This window comes from Anser cygnoides, chromosome 2 (assembly GCF_040182565.1).
Source record: "Anser cygnoides isolate HZ-2024a breed goose chromosome 2, Taihu_goose_T2T_genome, whole genome shotgun sequence".
NCBI classification, from domain to species: domain Eukaryota; kingdom Metazoa; phylum Chordata; class Aves; order Anseriformes; family Anatidae; genus Anser; species Anser cygnoides.
In genome coordinates this window covers 50445720-50466177 of record NC_089874.1, presented here as the reverse complement: position 1 = coordinate 50466177, position 20458 = coordinate 50445720, and the positions used below count along the sequence as shown (strand labels likewise).

Genomic DNA, 20458 nt, shown 5'->3' with positions numbered 1-20458 from the left:
GCAATACACCAGGGAAATTTGGTGTGCGGTAGTCCTCGCACGGACGGGACGCCCGCCACTGCGATCGCGAATAAATTCCTGCTTCGCTGAGCTCCTCGCCTGAGCCCAAGTTCTTGGCTACGGAGTGTTTCTCACACCCTCCCCCTCCCTCCCTCGCGCGCCCCCTCCCCTCACGGGAACGCGCGCCCCCCCCTCCCGCTGCCGCTCCCGTTCCTCGCCCCGCCCCGGTCCCGTCCCGGTCCCGCCGCCCTCCCGCTCCCGCCCTCAGGACCCGGCCGCCATAATGAACCCCGGCCCGGCCACCGTAAGCACGGGGCTAGGAGTCACCTCCAGAGCCTCCCCGCGCCGTGGCGCCGACCGCCGGTGTGCCGCAGCACCGCGCCGGGCGTGGGACGGCGCCCCGAGCCCACAGTGCTCGTCAGAAAAGCCCCGCACCGACAACCGATACCCCCGCACCGACAACCGATACCCCCACGCCGACAACCAACGCACAAGCAGAGTTTTAGGCCGGATTCGTGGCCCCGTTGGTCCGGGAAGCGGTCGTCACGCTAAATTCTACCTTACGGCAGGGGAACGATGGGCATCGTGACAGATCGCCGCCCCAGAAAATAAACACAGAAATAAATAATAAAAACGATAACGGGACGTGAATCGTGCGCTTAATAACAGACATTGGGCAGTGAAATCACCGACTTCTGCAACAATCCGTGCTCAGGGAACTGACTAAAACCCCTCCTGCATTGGCCATGTAATAGCTAGGCAAACATCACATAATGCTTCCCTCCCTCACGTACACCAAAGCTATTAAGGCAACCATAGTAGTGTGATAACGTGATTTTTCTCCTCCAGATCAGCGTCAAAGGCAGCTACGCTAGGTTTGCTCATAAGTTCAAACGCTGCTTTATTTATTTATTTAAATGCCATTTTTCTTATTTAGAAGGATTTCCGTAGGGTGACAGGCCTTTAATGACACTCACGACTCAGAAACATTTGCCGATGCAGTCAAACGGTGTCTATTAACGCGAGGCACTGAAGTTAATTGGTATTAAAAATGAGCCAAAACGAAAGGCAAGTATCTGCGTGTCCAGCAGAATGACGGCGATCATCACCATTTGATCAACCTTCCCTGTGAGTTCTATCTGCAAGTTACTTTGAGGTAGCGCTAGAAAGAAGCGGTTGGTCCAGAGCATCCCTGCAAAAAGAAACATCCACGGCTTAAGTACCATCTACTCTTTTGGTATCCTTTTAAGTACTTTTTACCCGTTTCGGACTCCTGCCTTTTCCCGGCTCACTGATGACAGCATTAGTAGCCCCTCAAGCTACTGTCCTACAGCCTTTCCCATCAGTGAAGAGATAGGAAAAACCCCACTACTTCTTGGAAAAGAAAACCAGCAGGTTTTTGAATAAAAGCACTCTCTGTTGCAGCTAGGTACAACGAAAAGAGTTTATGAAATCATTACGGGACATTCTTGTAGAAAACTTCCTCAAGCTTGGAAGAAAAAAAAACATTTCAGCTAAGTAAAACAGAAAATAACTGGAAGAAGTGAAGTATGGCGGTGTTGGAAAAGTTGCTTCAAAGACTTGTTTAATTAAAAAGAAGGAAGAAAGCAAGATCCTACTGCAATCCCATCTTTGTCAAACTGATGGCGGGCACCAGTACGATGTGTTCAGCTAACACAGGCTGGAAGTTGTAACTGCAGCTGTGAAGTTTACCCAGTAAAAAGACTCCGCAAAGCATTCTAGCAGTTCCGATGCAATCACTGCTTCCTGAATTTGTGACTCATGGTTAACACGAAAGTACAGGAAGAAGTCTGGCATTCACTGCGCTCTTACGGTAAAGAATCTGCACTGCGCACACCATCCCAAGCCAGGTATGCGCTCCTAACAGGAAAGGACGATAGGCTGATAAGTCTCAGCAGAGGGAAAAAGACATCAGAGAACTACTTTATAACAGCAGCACGCGGGCTGCAACCAACGTTCTCTTCCTCTCATCATTTTCATTTCTGTGGACTCCAAGAGAATACACTCCCAACATTTTTCAGCTCTGGAGAACAAACAGCCCAACCAATCTCATTCACTGAACTATAAAACTGGTATTTTCGCTATCTAGTCCAGAAAAGGAGGCGCACGTCTCTAACGTACAGTGTAGAGACCTTGTTAATAGGCAAAGTCTGCATAAAATAGGTGGCCACAGCCTGATTTTCTGACGTTCAGGGCCTTGGGTCACACACCACCACAGTATCAGACTTAATGAAGTCACCAATCTATGTGGGCCCCTCATTACACAGGTCACCTGTTATGGACCAACCTCTCAAAGGCCAAAAAACAGCACTGATACTGCCGGGCCAACACATATCTGTAGCATCCCATTTCTGGGTGACAACACAATGAATGTTTCCACAAAGTACTCGATGCAACCTAACTACTGTGTTTGGTGATGCAAAGCAAGCCGTGTCAAAGCAGCGTAGCACCCAGGCACATTCCTGGAAGATGTTTTGCTGCTCACGTTGAAGAAAATAGATAAAAAAATCCTGTGCAGTTTGCGCTTCTGAGCTCAAGTACCACAGCTATGCACTACAATTGAAGTGGCATCAAACCTTGTAAGGTTTTGAAGCTTCAGCACTGCCATCCAAATTCAAGGAGGCTGCATCTATTATCTTGAATTTGCCCCAGCTCAGTCCCCTGAAACAATTCCATAGACACGTACAAGCAACCCTTTTCCCACCCAGATTCTTTGCTTCATCTATTCCACCTCTACCTTGTGTCATATTCTTATTAATCTGCCCCTCAAAAGACTCCCTGGCTCACACAAAGAAGCAACCCAACAAATCCCTGTTCCCAGCCACGTTGCTTTCATGCTTTGGGAAGAGTTAACTGCAACAGCTCTAACTGTGATGCCACCTCACCCCCTCCACCTATGTGAGGTTCTTTGCCTTCTGTCCCCTCCTACGTGTACACCTGCACTAGAACCAGGAAGAATGTGCTTCCTACAATACTCCAAGAGCCTCTTCTGTTTCAGGATGTCATCATTTCAATTCAGGACTGAAAGTATTCCTAGCAAAAACCCAACAGCTAATAGCTAACAGAAGCAGTTGCTGGTGATCAGCTACAAGTAACCTGGAAGTACTGAGGAGTCACAAAAGAGGATTTGCATTACATTTAAGAACAGCATGCAGCTTAGGACCACTGCTTTCACTGACTACACTAAGCCATAAAAAAGAATTGGATTCTTACCTGCCATCACAGCAATCATGGTTTATGTTGCCCCCAAAACACACAGGGCAGTACCAGAACTGTGTCAACTAGCTTTAACAGCTTCCCCAGCTATTAAGTACAGTAATTTCTGCTTCCTTTTTTTTCTTGGAGGAATATTCTTTTGTTTCCAGCCTCACTTACTTATTATATACACTGTTAATTAGCAACTATTTCTCCATACTCATAGGGTTATGGAGTCCCTATGACTGGAAAAGACTCTGTACCCTTCAAGATAAGAACAGCATAAAGGCAGCAACTCGCAAGACTGCTCTAGCTTAAAGCAAAGCTTTCCTCATTGCTCTCATCTCCTTTGACTTGAGTACTGTCGTCCTTCTACCAAAGCTTTAAAAACTTCATTACCACGAATGAAGGAAGACCAGAGCAATTAGAGAGGGTAGCAGAGGGTATAACTTAAGGAGCTGTTACTAGGATTTTTTTGTTGTTCCTGGTGGACTATTTTTCTCCTTGCCAGCAAGGAGGGAAAACCAGCAAGTTGTTTTCTCCAAGATTTTTTTTTTTAGGTTTAAGAACACGGATTATGTTGTAGCAATTTCTTCGCTGTAAAGCGTCAGCTGAGAAGTCTAACAGTAAGAAGGGCAAGAGAAAACTGAATGCTGATGCAGAGAGTGCCAGCAGACATCATCCTCGTTCCATGGGATGTGTGTAGCTATGGCAGTTGAAGTCTACACTTCCATATGCTTAACATACCCTATTTATAAGCCAATTTTAGCTGACCTAGCATATATCAGTAGTACAGTTAGAGCCAGCAGCCTGCAGGAAAAAGTGGGCACAGGTGTTTCCATAGCAAGGCCTGTGAGTGTCTCCCATACATACTTCCAGTCTAAGCAAGCACATGAAAGGCTTGGCTTGTCGCTTACCTAAGGAACCAGGAAAACAAGGGAAAGCTAGATTCTGCTTGTGTCCTAATGCCCATATAAAAATAAAGACAGATGAAATACCCTTACTACCTTGTTAAATTCCATAAGCCGGAAGAGAACGTGCTGCACACAGGTACAAGTAAAATCCCTTGCTGGCAGGTTTGCAGAAACAAATTTTTTATTTACACAGGCAAGTCTATCTTTAGACCCCATTTACCTCTTTACATTTCTCGAATATTTACATGACTTCATGATGCTCCAAGAAGAGAGTGATGAACAAAAAGATTACAGAAACTGTCAAAAGCATAGCAAAAAAAACCCAACCTATCATTGTGCTTTAAAACTTATGAGCTAGAATAATGTAGAAGAAATGTAGTTTTAGCACTTTGGTCCTAACGGTCATGCTCTAGAAGACACTTAAATAGCAGAGGGGATTTCAGAAGTGACCGTATCCAGAGGTTGCCAGTGACAATTCATGAGTGAATCGCAGAGTTCTTCGCTCGTCTCCGTGAATTGTCTGTTCATTTCATCAACATCCAAGTAGAGCTGTGGATCTGAAAATAAAAGCCTGGTAAGTCCAAGTATCAAATCTGAGGCATGCGCACAAAAAAACTTCACGTGAAATGGCTAATAAAATGTATTTTAAGCTAAGTGTAATAAGCTATTAGATCTACTAATTTTAGTGAGGTATTTAGTCCTCTAAAATTTTGAGCCTCACAGCTCCAACTTTTGGGAATTTGTATATTAGAAGGCTGGGACTAGAACTGTCTTTCAAGATAAAGACAAAGACAATGTTTAAGATAGTAAAGATAACGTTTAAGGATAACCAGCCATGAAACCTTCCCAAGAGTCACTTAATTCACTTCTACGGCAATACACGTTACATAGGATAGTTTCTAAACACTAACACAAAATGCCTCCACGTGAGGAATTTTGCAAACCTTCCAGGACACAAATATGTTTTGTACCGTATTTGTAAGTGCAAGCTGAATCCTCCTTTTGGAATCTGCAACATAAGCTTTTACCTCAGGGTGGAGAACAAAGCTTTTGCATATTACTGAGTTTCTAATATAAAATCTGTTTAGCGGAATCAATACAAAGAACAAAATTCTGTATTAGACCATTTTCAAATGGGAATGAAGGCACAAGTACAAGAAACCTGCTGCGAAGCATTGACAGTGTCCCGTTTTACTTGATGCGGTCAGTGTATGCTGTATCAGCTTTAAAACCCCAACTGATTGCAGATCAGCCCCACAGAGGTTTGACCTCAGCTGAATTTTCAAGATGTTCTTCATCCAGTAGAGGTTGGCTTGTATTGTTAAAAGGCACAAGGATGGCTAAACTCAAGTGACAATGATAGAACCCTTATTACCGTCAGTAATTAGGTCATCACCGATTGCAGTCATAACTGAAGATTCCTGAAAGACAGAAAAGGCTAAGTTTAATCATAACTCATTTCAGAAAGCATCACAGATTCAAAGTGCTGCAGTCTCAATCCATTCCTTCTTCCTACAACTACAAGGATAGATGGCATTTTATCTACTTATTTTTAGAAGAAAGCCAATATTACAGTACAGGTTGGAAGGGACCTCCGGAGGTCACAACTAATACATTGACCACGATAAGACCACTTACAACAACTGTTTAATTTGCTTTAAGCAAAGCAAATCAGAAGAACAGGAACAGAAGAAGCGTACGCAATTATGCTGTCAAAACCATTCTTTGGTATGCGTGAACAAGTAATGGTGTATAAATCACTAATTCTATGGATTTACTAAGTAAGCATCACTGCTTCACTCAGCATTGAGGACAAACTGATAGAACACTAAATCAAATTTGTCAAATCCTCTAACAAAGAAAGTAATTAATTTAAACAAAATGACAAAAATTGTGCGTGTGGGGGGGAGAGTTTTCATCAAAACTTGTGTTTACCAACCCCGTAAAAGGGACATACTTTTCTGTTTTCTATCATTTATCAACAAACAAGCAAAAAAAACCGAAAAAACTCTACCCCCCCAAAAAACTAAGCAGTTGCTGCTACATTCATTTTAGAACTTTACCAAATGGAGATTGTGCTGGCTAAACAATACAGAGATTGAAAGAGTTAAAAGCAATAAGCAACCAGTATTACTGTCCACTTTGATTTCCAGCCTAAAAAGCCCATACACTTAACACGTGGTCATTTGTACACTCAGACCGATACTGGAAACACAGATGTTTTCGCAGAAAGAGATGCCCATTTAATTTTATGGAAAATTTATCAGACTCCATCTACTCCAAAGCAATCAAAAACGATAACTCAGCACATTGTCAGAACTCTCACTTGGAGCACATAGCTCACCTGGAATAGTTTACACAGAACACGAGCATGTTTCATCAGTGACACCTTTGTGTACATGAGAATATAGAAGGAAAACATTTCTGTCTTTTAATATTCTTTCACTGAGAACAGGATGACTCAATAGCACATCATGACATCGTGAAAACAACCACAAGACACTGAGTGTTCCAAAAACAGAATTAAATCCATAAAAGCTCAATCTATTTCACAATGGTTTTCACTGCCTTAAAGCTCGCCTCAAACATACTATCAGTACTTTTTGCAAAGATAGGATAACAATTGGTTTGAGAAACATTCCAAGACTGGAAAAAAAAAAAAAAACAGGCACATAAGGACTCAAAAATGTACTCACTTGGTACTTTGTGTCTACTCTCTGGCAAATTTTGCTGGACTGAGTAGTTGAAGTCGGTGATGGTTCAGAATACCGCGTATAACGCATCGGTTGATGGTTTACCGTTGGTGTCACAAGTCTCTTGACAGATGGAGGCTCGAATGCATTCTGGGATTCCAGCTTTGAAAGGGAAACAGCAATCAATTTATCCTTACGTCCACCCAAATTAATTCCAATATTTATTGATGAAAACAAATTACAGAACTATAAACCTCACCCCATCGGTCTTGGCACTCAGTGAATACAATTTGAAAATTCTAAAAACCGTTCAACTTGTAGAGGGAAATCACCAGAAAACCAGTAACGAAATCCATAAAGCTATATATAAGTAGCCAAAGTCTGACTCAATTCCATTTCAAAATTTGGCAGTTAGCTTCATAGACAAAATAATTCACGCTACCATAATTAAAATAACCCATGTTCCTAGAATATGCTCCTATCTTTTCCTCTGCCCACACTGTGATTTTTTTTTTCAGTAGCTTAATTCATTAATTTAACATTCGAAGTGTTAAGCAACTAATTATACAGGCTTCCGGGCTTCACATCCCCTACATTTTCCCCCTTCAAAGTTACACAAACAATAGAACACATTCAAAAAAAAAAACAACTTGTCAATCTTACAATAATCTCATTCATTAAAATATGATCCAATGCTTTACATGTGCATTAGATGCACTTCAAGTAGTGGGTTGACTTCTCTTTTCAAAGCATTTTCACAGACCAGAATTAATTTTTAACACAGACCACTGCGTGTTCTGCAAAACTGACTTAACTGAACTGTCAGACAGAAAAAAAACCCTAAAGGCTACAAGATTTACCGATGGCTCCGCCTGCGGTCTTAAGGATCAGAAAATACAGTCTTAGGAAGCATGCTATTGTTCAAATCAATACCAACAGGAAATCGTTTACGCTGCAGCTTTAATTTCACAGTATCTCCCAACTCTTAGTAATAGAATTCACACTCTCTCTAAAGTATATAAAAATACATCTTTCTAAAAAATACTACATTCAGTTTGAAACCTTGAATAAAACATGTTTTATGTAAGTTCACAAATCTACTTCGAGTGAACGATGGTTCATTGCTGGTTTTAAAGGTAAAAAAGAAAAATATTAATTCCCCCAGTTAGGCATTCAATACACCAAGAGCTATTCTGCCTGGTACAGTTCCTTGAAATAAGAAAAATACCACATCACTGCTACCCACTGCAGAAGTTTAGCCTGAGTGCACAAGTGTTCCGTCAACCGCATGTTCACTTTAGCGAGAAAACACACGATCATCTCCTCAGCAAATAATTGCTTCTCATCCCGGGCTACCCTTCTCCCGCCACTATTATGAATTCTAGTATTATGAATAGACAATCTATCTCCTTTCACCCACTGACAGCTGCGTGCAACATTCATTTAGTGGCTGACAATTTCAGGCTCTCTGTTGCAAATCTGGCAGATCTTTCTTAATGCCTTATCACAGGTGTATTGCTATAATATAACTGAGAATTCACACCAGATTTGGTTTTAGTTATTTGGATAATATTTATGATATACTTCACTTCTCCATGCCCTTGTAATTTGGCAGATGGTGAAAAGATGGTCCAGGAAATCTGAGATGTTTGTAAACTCTGAAGTGATTGTAAACTTAATTATACATCCATCCAATCAAGGAATTAGCACAGAAACTTCTTGAGACACTGTCCCTTTTCTCATTAGAACAGAAGATGAAAAGTTTGCACATCTTGTTATTTCCTTCAGTCACCTGATCTTCAAGTGGTCATTTAAGGGCTTTGCAATTTAATAAGCCCAAGGATACCCCTAACTAAAGTCATCAAAAAAAGATGACTAGTTTTCATTTTTTAAACAAAATGAAAGGAAGTCATGCTTTACCACAGCATTATCACCAGTTCTGTGCTACCTCCAAATAGGAATTTAGGAGCGTAAGATTTATAGCGTCGGAAATTAACGATTTTCCTCGTCTTTACTTTGAATGGTGATAAAAAGCACAAAAACTAGTTTTCTGTGCCCGAATGAACACGGAAGTCTGTACAAAGTCTATATGACCACTCAATCACCATTTTTCTATTTGTGATCATTTCTTCAAGAGAAAACTTTCCTCAACAGGAATTTTAATATGCAGCTTCACCCCAAGTTGGGGGACAAGATAAAACCACTTGGTGTGTTCTAGAGTTGTTGCTCTCAACTTACAAAGATAACATAATTCTTAACCTGAGTAATCTTCACAGCCCATCATCTACTGTGGATACATGCCAATATTAACTTGATTTGATGTCTATGTTGTCACTGAGGTTTGAGAAAATTTTTCTAATAGTGATAAAGCATTGAAAAAGTTATCTACCTCAGCTTAAGACATTATTGGTTCTTACCTTTCTTCGTTTGGACTGGAAGTCAGTAATATCCGGTTTATCTATGTCCGGAGGCTAAGGGAAAAAACAAAGCATAAATATTAGAGGGCAATTTTTTTTCCTGAGACAGAGGGTTCCCTGCAACAAAAATGTGGGGGTTCATGGTCAACTTATACAACACAGCGGCAAAAGAGATGCCATTCTTTTAGCATCCTGTTGAAAAAATAGCACAATAAATTAAACCGGCCACAACGTAAGGAAGAATAGTTTTATCTTTATCCTTTGACGGCACATTTACTAAGTTTTATAAACACATGAAGCAAAAACAGATTAAAAGAAGTGCTATTTACCAACAAAGGGCTTGACAGCTTCTCCACTGCCTCCAAGATGCACCGTGCAGCGGTACTTAAGGTAGCGCGGGGCCGCACAGTTTCTTGTCTAGCTTTCGCTCTCTTTTGTGCCTGAAAAATTAGCATTTTAAGTGTTACAATGGTCAATTCTCAGCTAAGGAGGCATGTATTTTATGTCCCAAGGCTACACTGATGATACAATCAATATATTCCGATGACAGAGAAAAATGCAGTCACTGGGAGTTCAAGCCATAAAGAAGAGAATACATTCGGAGTTTAATGAAGTTTACCTTGGGCCTCAGTGCATCTTGCACGTGCTTGTTGCACGAGCAGTAAAAGAACTCCGTACTTGTAAAAGGTCAAGACGGATGATGCTAGGACTGCTAAGGCCTCCGAAGCAGTAATCAGGGAAACAGAACTCAAGAAAAGGCTTGTGGTGGTACAGAAAGCATTTTCAGTAACAACACAGACCTCAGAGTTTCACGATGGTCTAAGTGTACCATCTCAAAATCGGTGTATACAATCATAACCAGGAACTAGTTTTACTTCTCTCTTGCTTCCTCCCTTCCCCCAAGATTAAAGTTGGCTGCAAATCTTTGTCTTAAAAGATAAAGATCTGATTTAAACTGTAACAGATCTAAACATTACACTGAAAAAGTAAACTGTGTATTTGCACCACCCAACTTCAAATATCAGTCAAAAACTTCCTTTGGTGTGACTTTTTTTCTTCCCAGGTTAAATCCCTCATATAACCACACTGTGCTTATCACACGATGTGAAGACAGGAAGCAGACCACGCAGCATGTAAAAACACAAGTGAGACTCACAGAACCACAGAATGGTTAAGGTTGGAAGTGACCTCTAGAGATCGCCTGGTCTACCCCCCCGCTCAAGCAGGGCCACCCCGAGCAGGTTGCCCAGGACCATGTCAAGTCAGCTCTTGAAGACCTCCAAAGAGGGAGACTCCACAGCCTCTCCGGGCAACCCGTGCCAGGGCTCCATCACCCGCACAGTGCAAAAGCGTTTCCTGATGCTCAGAGCCTCACGTTTCAGTTTGTGCCTGTTGCCTCTTGACCTGGCACTGGGCACTGCTGAAAACACAATGGCTCTCTATGCTCTTTGCACCATCCATTCAGGTATTTTTTTACACCAATAAGATCCCCCCTGAACCTCCTCTCCTCCATGCTAAACGGGCCCAGCAGTCCCTGCCTCTCCTCAGAGGAGAGGTGCTCCCAGTCCCTTGATCATCTTGGTGGCCCTTCGCTGGACTCTCTAGTACCTTGCTGTCATTCACAGCAAGCAGCAAGAAGCTTGCAAGCTACTCTCTCCTTTAAAAGCCTAGTATTTTGGTTCCTCTTTTTACCATAATGCAGTAATATTGTAAAAAACAAAAATAGCCGACCAAAGAGGGTTCCCAGCTTTGCACCACAAGGTTTCAAGGTTTCCCGTAAGTGAGGTACTTGTACTGCCCTTTTTCCGTTGCACAAATGGACTGTCAGAACAGAGCCAGCAAACCCGCGTTTTCATTTTCTTAAAATTCCTTTTGATTTATCGATAAAAGTCACTTTCATTTAAATACATTCCTACCAAACCTGATTTGACTTTCCGTTTCGATTCAGCTCTAGCTAATCAGAGTTGTCAGCAGTTTTTATTTGGTATTTCCAAGAACTCTTGGGGGCAAATAACTCTCTTCAAGAACTATATGAATCCTTCAAAACAGAAAGCATGTCACTGCTTATCTTGAGACTGCATTTAGTCCTGCATGCCTCTGTGTACCAGAAGAACAAAGGATCAGCCAAGTTGATTTTACATATTTTCAAAGACTGCAGGCTTATACAACATATCCATAGCATGAATGTAGGCATGCTTGGAAAAGAAGATCCACAGATAAATATTAGCCAGGTTTGACTACTGTAGCTTTTGCTACCATAAACACAAGTTTTCAAAGTTAGGCTGTCATTGGTTTTTTTGCATCATGTTATTTTAACGTAATGTAGTCAGAGGCAGACAATGGCACTTAAATGGAATTTTTTGAAAGACCTAACAATAGAGGAAACCCCAACTACCAACAACTTGCCCAAACTGTCATTCTTGTTCTTTCTGACAAGTATTACCTGTGGTAAAAACTGTTATAAAAGAATTTAAACAGAAATCAATCTCGTCTATTTGTGTAGACCAAGAGGGCAGAAGAGCAACTGTTACCACATATTCAGCTCCCTGCTCAAAGCTCCTTTGGCAGTGCTGCTTTTTTTATTTCCATCACTATTTCCCACTACACTACTTTTCTCATACCCGATAAGGTTCCGTCTTTGGCTGCCTAGATCTTGCAGCTGCACCACCATAGGCCGTCTTTCCGGGGTAAAATGGAGAAAACCCAAGCTGCTTTTCCTTAAAAACAGACATGCTTCCACATGCCTACGGAAACACAGTACGATAAGTGGATAGAAAAACAGGTACACATTCAAACTGATTAAAAGAAATACTGTGCAGTACTTACAGGACACAGTCCTCCAAAAGCAGATAAACTGAATGCAGGTTTCTTAGAGCTAGCTGCAGAATGCTGCGAGAGGGAATGAGTTCTTTCAGCTTCTGTGGGCCAGAGCAGTGACGATGAAGTATTTTTTAAAACTGCAACATCTGCCAAAATGACGTATGCTAGATGTAAATGCCTCTCGTACGTACAGAACTTTAACAATAAAGATCACACTAATTCAAGTTCTTCAATACAGAAAAATAAGCATGACTTCAGCTTCTTTAAATAGATCAACTTCACGTACAGACTGAAAACCAAGTATCACCTACAAACTTGAAAACTGTTCACAGAGCTGCAAGTAGTTTTCAGCAATCTTACCAAGTTAATATTGTGCTTCCAATGCAGATTTTTTTTCCTTCATGCTAAGATAAAAGAGGACCGCATAAACATCAGTGCATTTGTACAAACAAAGTTTTTTTCTATGTTGGTAGAAGGCTGGAGGCCAGCACAGATCATAATCGCACAGGTTTTAAACCTGGAAGATTCCCCAAAGGCTGCTCTAAGAGTTAACGATCTTCTGCCCATGTATGTTTTACGAAGACACACCAGAAAGTTCTAGTGCACTCAGGTTATATTGCTAAAGCCCAGCAACTCTACTCTCAGCTGTACAAAAGTTCTCTGGAAAACCTGCTGAGCACACGTCAGTCCCTGTCTCTATGGGGGACTAGAAAAAGCTGCAAACCTGCTGTTCGCCCTTTCAGCGAGAAGACCTAGGTACCAACCTACATCGACACGATGCTTATTTTTTATTTTAAAATGGTGTGCTTTCCTCAATGAATTTGGCAAAAGACATGAAAGTATTGACAGCTGAAGCCTTCTACCAAGAAAGGTCTGAGTCACTCTTCCTTCTAGACAATCAGCCTAGTTGTCAAGCTACGGCAAGTCAGCCTGATTTCCTACCGTCCCAGTTCAAAATTTACATATAACCTAGCTGAATGTGTATATTTCAGCACTGACTCTTTCTAACATCAGGGTATCATAAACGTATTCCAAAGCACGCTTCTATTAAAAAGGTGATAGGATTATATACTTCTAAAACACTAAAAATTCAATTTAATTCTCGCATCCAAAGTTGACATTCACCTATTTTATTTACTAAGGTGATGTGGAATATTAAAGAACGCAAGGTACTTCACATTAAAAAAAAAGTCAATTAAACAGAGAACACAAAAATCACCTTCAGCAGATGCTCTAGAGGAGGAATCACTGGTTGTTGAGATGTTATCATCGTCTTTTTCAGAGGTAGAATCTTCTATTTCTTTTATGAAGGAGAGCCTAGGACTGCCAATGCCAAATATAGAAGATGTCGAGGGCTGACAAGGTGGGACAGGAGAATCCAGCATGGTATAATTCAGGTGGCTCAAACGAAGAGAGGGCCTTGTTAACGCAACTGGGAAGTTCAGTGCTGATCTACTTGTGGATGGTTCTAGACAAGAACAGGGAGATAATTAGCTTTGCTATAGACAAGCTCACAGAAGCCAAAACCTGTTTCCTATCGACAGCCATGCTATTGCCAAGTTCTAAGCGCAAAAAGAGAGAAGCCAAATTTAACTTCTTCCTCACCCAGATACGGTTGCATCTAACTGTCTGGCTACAACAACAACACTGCTTGCGATACACAGTATTAATGTTGCATCCAGAAGTAGTTAACTATGAGGTTTTACAACACCACATTCTGACCCCGTGCTCAAATGCTCTAACGCTGACTTGGCCGTTCACTAAATCAAACATATATACTCCTTCTCCCATGTACAGCTTGCAATAAGCTTTACAAAATTTGAGATTACACGGTAAGTTACAGATAACACTGCAGCTTCCATAATATTGGAACAAAGGTTATATTAATCTGAATACACAACATGAAAATGAACGTTTGCAGTACTTTTTTCCCAAGTTCTTCCATATCAGCTCACGTTAGAGGCAAAACATCATCTCCTACCCATTAACTATTGGGATTTTGACCCAAGGGACAAGGATGTTGACCCAAGTAACCAGATGAGCATTTTTCCCTCTTGAAGCAAAGGGTCTGCAAACAATGCCAGTGGCCTGGAATAGGTGGCCTTGAAGTCTATCTTGCTAAATGAATGGAACTATGCATGGGTATTTTGCCTGATGAAAGCCTACTGTCTCTCCCAGGAATCTGGGCAATTCAAATGACTTTGAGCCACTATCCTCTTGATACTTGAACTGAAGCTTAAACTAGTTACTTCAATCTTCATAACCACTGCAGTACCACTAATTAGCTCTCCAAACCATGAGCAGATTTTTAGGACAGCACCGTTTGAGATACAGAAAGTTATTGAGGCGGAAGGCCACCCAATATAGGCTCCAGCACAATGATACCTCAGAAATGAAGAGACACATTGGTTTCAAAATGTAGTAATAATTAAAAAAAAATATCTTATTCTTAAGCATAGTAAGTAACACCCACGGACAGCAACATAAGCTGCATAAGGTTCGAGGGTGTCCGCCTGCTCCTGAGCTCCTGGAGTTAGCAAGCTTGCAGTGCAGCTGTTCTTACTGAAAGCTCCTTTCACGCAGTTACATAGGAAAGCCAACATGTGTTCCTCAGTCATGAAGACCTTCTCTGTTCTTTTCTCCAAACTCATTCCCAAGCTACAGCTACACACAAAGCCATCAATCTCCTTGTTCACAATTAGATGAGATTGGAGGCAAAGATATTTCCTCCTTATTTTTTGATTCTGCCAACAACAGAAGCAACTGACTTTCCACATTATCTATGGTTACCTACGCACGCTCAGACAAAACTTCTTTACTTATTTAAAGCTGACTTCCCCAAAACAGCTAATTTAAGAGAAACTCAAATAAGAATAGATGCAAATTTATACAACAGGACTACAGGAACAGTGAGAGGCACTGGATATAAGACAAATTAATCTTTCATGAGGTAAAGGAGTTGCAAACCTCGTTGCCAACGGTCCAAATACCTTCTCAAAGACACCCCCTCCCCCCGTGTAGACCTTAAAGTTATTGAATATTTTAAGGATAATAATCTCATAAACCACATCCGTGCACAAGTTCCCCAGTTCACCATCAAGTTAACAAGGAACTTTACTAAATTGATCAAAGCCCAAAACAAAACAAAACAAAACAAACAAAGTCGGGACACGAGACGGAATTTTCCTCTGCCATTCTAGCATCTAGTCTTTTGTTTCGAAGACTGCAAAACAAATTAATTTTTTTAATTGCCTTAGGCAATTAGACAGATTTTCATTCCATATCTTTTAAAAGATGGAAAATGCAACCCAGCACACTTGCAAATGACTTATTTTCAGCATTTAGCACCTGGCTAATAGAGTACCTAAAGTTAACTGATGCCTTCCAAGAGCATAAGATGTATGCTTCGTAACTGTGTATACAGTTTAAAGCTAAGACGGTTTCACAAACAGTTGTTTTGACTTTTTTGTTTGTTTTTTTTTCATTCTGTCAAAACCCTCATTCCAATTTCCTTTTGAAATTCAGATTCAAAACTAGAAATCTGTGAATAAATACAGATGGCCAGAATTCCAAATGATTTTTCACATACCTCGTCTACTAATTCTTGCTGGCTCAGGCGTGAATCTCTCATCGATTATGGTATCTTCATCTGCATAATCGTGGTGATAGTTTACCGGAGTCTCCTCCTGGTTTGCAGATTCATTTCTGTCTACACACTCCTCCTCACGCTTATTGAAATACTTCTGCAGCCACGCCGGTACAATATTTTTCACCGTTTCTGTCATTCTGCTAATTATTCCCTGCTTGAAAGAAAAAACAGTTGTTTAATTACAGAAACACAGTCAACAGCATATGCTGGGATACCACCTTCCACGGACCTTGAAGACAGATATTATACAGCAAATATTCAGAAGACGACAACGAGGTTGATCCCTGGCATAGGATCGCTACACTTCTGGTAAACCTAAAATTCACCTAAGATTGATTTACAACTACCTATCACTTTCTGCACTTCCAAGTGACCTTGGCAAGGTTCAAAGTTTTGAAACCTCTGCCAAAATTCACCAGCAGGTCGTCAATCTGCAAGGCTATCAGGAAACTCTACGCCTGAACAGCTCCTGACCTACAGACTTGTTCCAGGACTCTTCGCACCCTCACGTGAAAACCAACTAAACCAGAAGTTCAGCAATTATCTACTGCGACAGTCAGGACCATACTACCCATTAAAATCAGTGAACCTAAATATTTTCAATTTTAGTAATGCTGAATTGCAGTGACTATACGCACAAAAAACAGTTCTGCTCTCAACAGTCAGGCTAACCCAGAAGATGTCCTGGAAGAAACACAGCTATAGCTATAGCACCAGCACCTCCTCTTGCAAGAGCCTTCTAAAGCTGTTGCTGTATTTTGTAGAAGACTGACTCTGCGGCATACATCGGGTACGATCGGAGAATTCCCACCTGAACGAAAGCCCCAGGAACTACGGTTAAATAAAAGATACATTAATATAAATGAATATAATTAATAATAAAAATTAATAATAAAAATTAATATCCAGAAAGCTGACAATCATGAGCTAGGCATCCTGCTAATCATCCCTCCTGCAGGCAGGGGGAAAAAAAAAAAGTAAATTAGATCCAGGACTAGTTCCCAGGAACTTTGAAGCTGCTAACTATACTGTTGACAGTGCCCAGGCACCTTCAGAGCTTAATGGTAAGAGACAGAGGGTTTGGTGGGCTGTAATTATGATCACAAGCACACAAAACACATCTATTTAAGTATTTCTAAGAATCGACTTATCGACTAAAGTTGTAGGGGGAAGGATGAGAAAAACAGCGGGGTAGGGATCAGAACCAGAGGTATAACCTCACAAAATCGCATCGGTCGCTTTCGTGCCTCCCCAACTGCATCACTGAGAGACAATTAACATTAAGCCACAGAACCTTCTGCAGAGTGGACATGATATTGAAAATAAACTGGAATTAATTGACAAATGCTCTAAGCAAGCTATCTGCTCAAAGCTCGTCCTTTTACGTTATGAACATTTGCACGATTCGTCTGGTTACAAAGCTAACTGCTATAATAAATGCACACATGTAACACCGATCAGTTTGTCTATTTATCAATCATTAAAATTCTTCCCCGATAAGTTACTGTTAATTTGATCTGCGCTGGATGTGCAGCAGCCATTCTCTGTGCAGAATCCCCCAGATATCCCCACGCACGTGTTTGCTCTGGCACACTCTTTAAATAAACCTACTGGAAAACACGCAGAGATAACAGACAATGGAAAAGTTAGAAAACCATCTCCACTGATTATTTTTAATCCACGTGTAAGGTTTATCAGTTAGCTACACGGTGTCGGCACACGCAAGCTATGGCACTTTCAACATTAATGCACTGTTCAAGCCAGAGGTTTCAACGGTTGCTCTGTAAGCGTGGGGAATGTTTGCATTGCCCTTCCAGGCCAGCTTTAGATGGACAAGATTGATTGTCAATATATGGTATAAGGGACTTGGCATTTCTGCAAGTGATAAAAACCTAATTGAGCAGCTATCCATGCGTAGCGCTCCCTTGGTTTTGCATATGATAATCAATCCCCTCAGCTACGTTGCTCATTTAATAGCGGAGAGGTTTTGGCTGAACAAACATGTGCAGAGGGCATCTCCAGAGCATCTCTCTGGGCGTCCTGACATTTCTTAGCAAAGAGCTGCTGGGAGGGATCTCGGCGCGTCCCCCCTCCAGCACGGGGATTTTCACACCCCGAATTGACGGACCGCTTTCACCATCAACCTGCTGTACCCTACAGCACAAACGAGAAGCAAAGCCTGGCAGGTAACGTTCAGAGAATTGATGATGGGCTGAGGAGGGGTGCAGGGAGCGGGGAAAGCCCTGGGGGTGGCACTGGGGGTCCTGAGGGCAGCGGGCTGGGGGTGAAGGGGAGGGGGAGGAGGGGGGTAATGGGCTGGGTAGAGGGGTAAGGGGGTAAGTAAGGGGCTGAGGGGATAACTGAGGGGGTTAGGAAGGGGCTGAGGGGGTAACTGAGGGGGTAACTAAGCCGTTGAGGGGGTAACTGAGGGGGTAACTAAGCGGTCGAGGGGGTAACTAAGGGGGTAAGGAGGTGGGTAGGGGGTAACTAAGGGGATAAAGGGGCGGGTAAGGTAAGGGGGTAAGTAAGGGGGTAACTGGTGGGCTGAGGGGGAAGGGCCCGCTGTGGGGGGGCCGCTCCTCACCCGCTTGCTCCTGGCACAGGGGGGCTTCGCGGCGCCCAAACGGTGGCGCCGCCTCTTCACCTTGCCGCCGGCCGCTCCTCCTCCTCCTCCTCCTCCTCCTCCTCCTCCTCCTGCTCCTCCTCCTCCTGATCGGGCTCCTGGGCTGCCGCCCGGCGCCCCGCCGCCACCGGCCCTGCCACCGCCGGCCATGCCGCTGCCGGTCGCGCCGCTACCGGTCGCGCCGCCCGAGGCCATACCGCCCCCCCCCCCGCGTTCGGTGCCGTCACGGGGCCCCCCCGCCCCCCGCCGCCACGCGCCGCGGGGCCTGCCCTGCCCCTCGTGGGAATAAAAATGTTGTTTTTGCAGAGTTACGTTGTTTAAAGGTAAGGAATGGGGTATTGAGGTGTGCTTGCAGCGATAAGAACGCTTAGCAGGCGACCTTGTAAAACGCAGACAACCAGACTCCGTAGAACAATTCGGGGAAAATCACGGTGTTGAGTCAAGTCAGGTAAGTGAAGAAACATCACCGCTTCAACCAGTAAAAAAGTCAAAAGAAATTCGAAATTTAACAGGCCGGCAACGGAAGGCCATGCATTGTCTGGGAAGCATCAGACAGATTGTGAGCCTGGATCACCCCCTCAGTGGGGAAACAGGGGAGGGTCCCGTCATCAAAAAGTATATAAACTGGGTTTTGGAACCAGCAGGGGCGCTCCTGCTCGTGGGACGCCCGCCACTGCGATCGCGAATAAATTCCTGCTTCGCTGAGCTCCTCGCCTGAGCCCAAGTTCTTGGCTACGGAGTGTTTCTCACAATTTGGGGCTCGTCCGGGAGCCAGTCGCCTACTGGGGAGCCCCACCGCCGCAGCAGCAGGAAGGCATGCCCCGCTGATTTCAGCGGTCCTGTGCATCGACGGCGGCGGTTCTGCGGAGAGCTGACAGAGGGCCCGAGACTGATGAAAGAGGCAGGATCCGTGAAGGAGTGGGGAAGGGAAGAAGGCAGGCACTCCGGCTTTGAGAATTGATCCGGTAACTCTGTGCACAGACCAAGGTAAGAAATAGGAAGTATTGCCTTGGGGGTCGGGTGAGACTCTGTGTGCCGTGTGATTGAGACGTACTTTTGTACGGAGCGAGTGTGGAGTCCTGATCCGCGGTTCCGCAGCTCCGCGAGGGGCGCGGCCGGAGACGGACGAAGCGTGAGATGAGGGAGAGAAAGGAAGAGTCTCGGGAAATGCGGTGTATGGTAAGCCCTTGCACGGGGAAGTGCTTGGCAATACACCAGGGAAATTTGGTGTGCGGTAGTCCTCGCACGGACGGGACGCCCGCCACTGCGATCGCGAATAAATTCCTGCTTCGCTGAGCTCCTCGCCTGAGCCCAAGTTCTTGGCTACGGAGTGTTTCTCACACCCTCCCCCTCCCTCCCTCGCGCGCCCCCTCCCCTCACGGGAACGCGCGCCCCCCCCTCCCGCTGCCGCTCCCGTTCCTCGCCCCGCCCCGGTCCCGTCCCGGTCCCGCCGCCCTCCCGCTCCCGCCCTCAGGACCCGGCCGCCATAATGAACCCCGGCCCGGCCACCGTAAGCACGGGGCTAGGAGTCACCTCCAGAGCCTCCCCGCGCCGTGGCGCCGACCGCCGGTGTGCCGCAGCACCGCGCCGGGCGTGGGACGGCGCCCCGAGCCCACAGTGCTCGTCAGAAAAGCCCCGCACCGACAACCGATACCCCCGCACCGACAACCGATACCCCCGCACCGACAACCAACAGCCCCCACGCCGACAACCAACGCACAAGCAGAGTTTTAGGCCGGATTCGTGGCCCCGTTGGTCCGGGAAGCGGTCGTCACGCTAAATTCTACCTTACGGCAGGGGAACGATGGGCATCGTGACAGATCGCCGCCCCAGAAAATAAACACAGAAATAAATAATAAAAACGATAACGGGACGTGAATCGTGCGCTTAATAACAGACATTGGGCAGTGAAATCACCGACTTCTGCAACAATCCGTGCTCAGGGAACTGACTAAAACCCCTCCTGCATTGGCCATGTAATAGCTAGGCAAACATCACATAATGCTTCCCTCCCTCACGTACACCAAAGCTATTAAGGCAACCATAGTAGTGTGATAACGTGATTTTTCTCCTCCAGATCAGCGTCAAAGGCAGCTACGCTAGGTTTGCTCATAAGTTCAAACGCT

At 43.8% G+C, this 20458-nt stretch overlaps 1 protein-coding gene across 1 annotated transcript; it reads right to left on the bottom strand.

Moving 5' to 3' along the window:
• Window positions 1–5083: 5083 nt before the first annotated feature.
• LOC136789876 (nuclear pore complex protein Nup153-like) lies at window positions 5084–17840 on the bottom strand. The gene is made up of 7 exons (XM_066991160.1): window positions 15650–17840; window positions 13280–13528; window positions 12067–12206; window positions 11862–11984; window positions 9570–9680; window positions 9241–9294; window positions 5084–6985 (listed from the first exon to the last, which is right to left on the bottom strand). The coding sequence occupies exons 1-7, from the start codon at window positions 15843–15845 to the stop codon at window positions 6692–6694; spliced, it is 1167 nt and encodes a 388-aa protein (XP_066847261.1). The 5' UTR covers window positions 15846–17840; the 3' UTR covers window positions 5084–6691.
• Between the last annotated feature and the right edge of the window lie 2618 nt (window positions 17841–20458).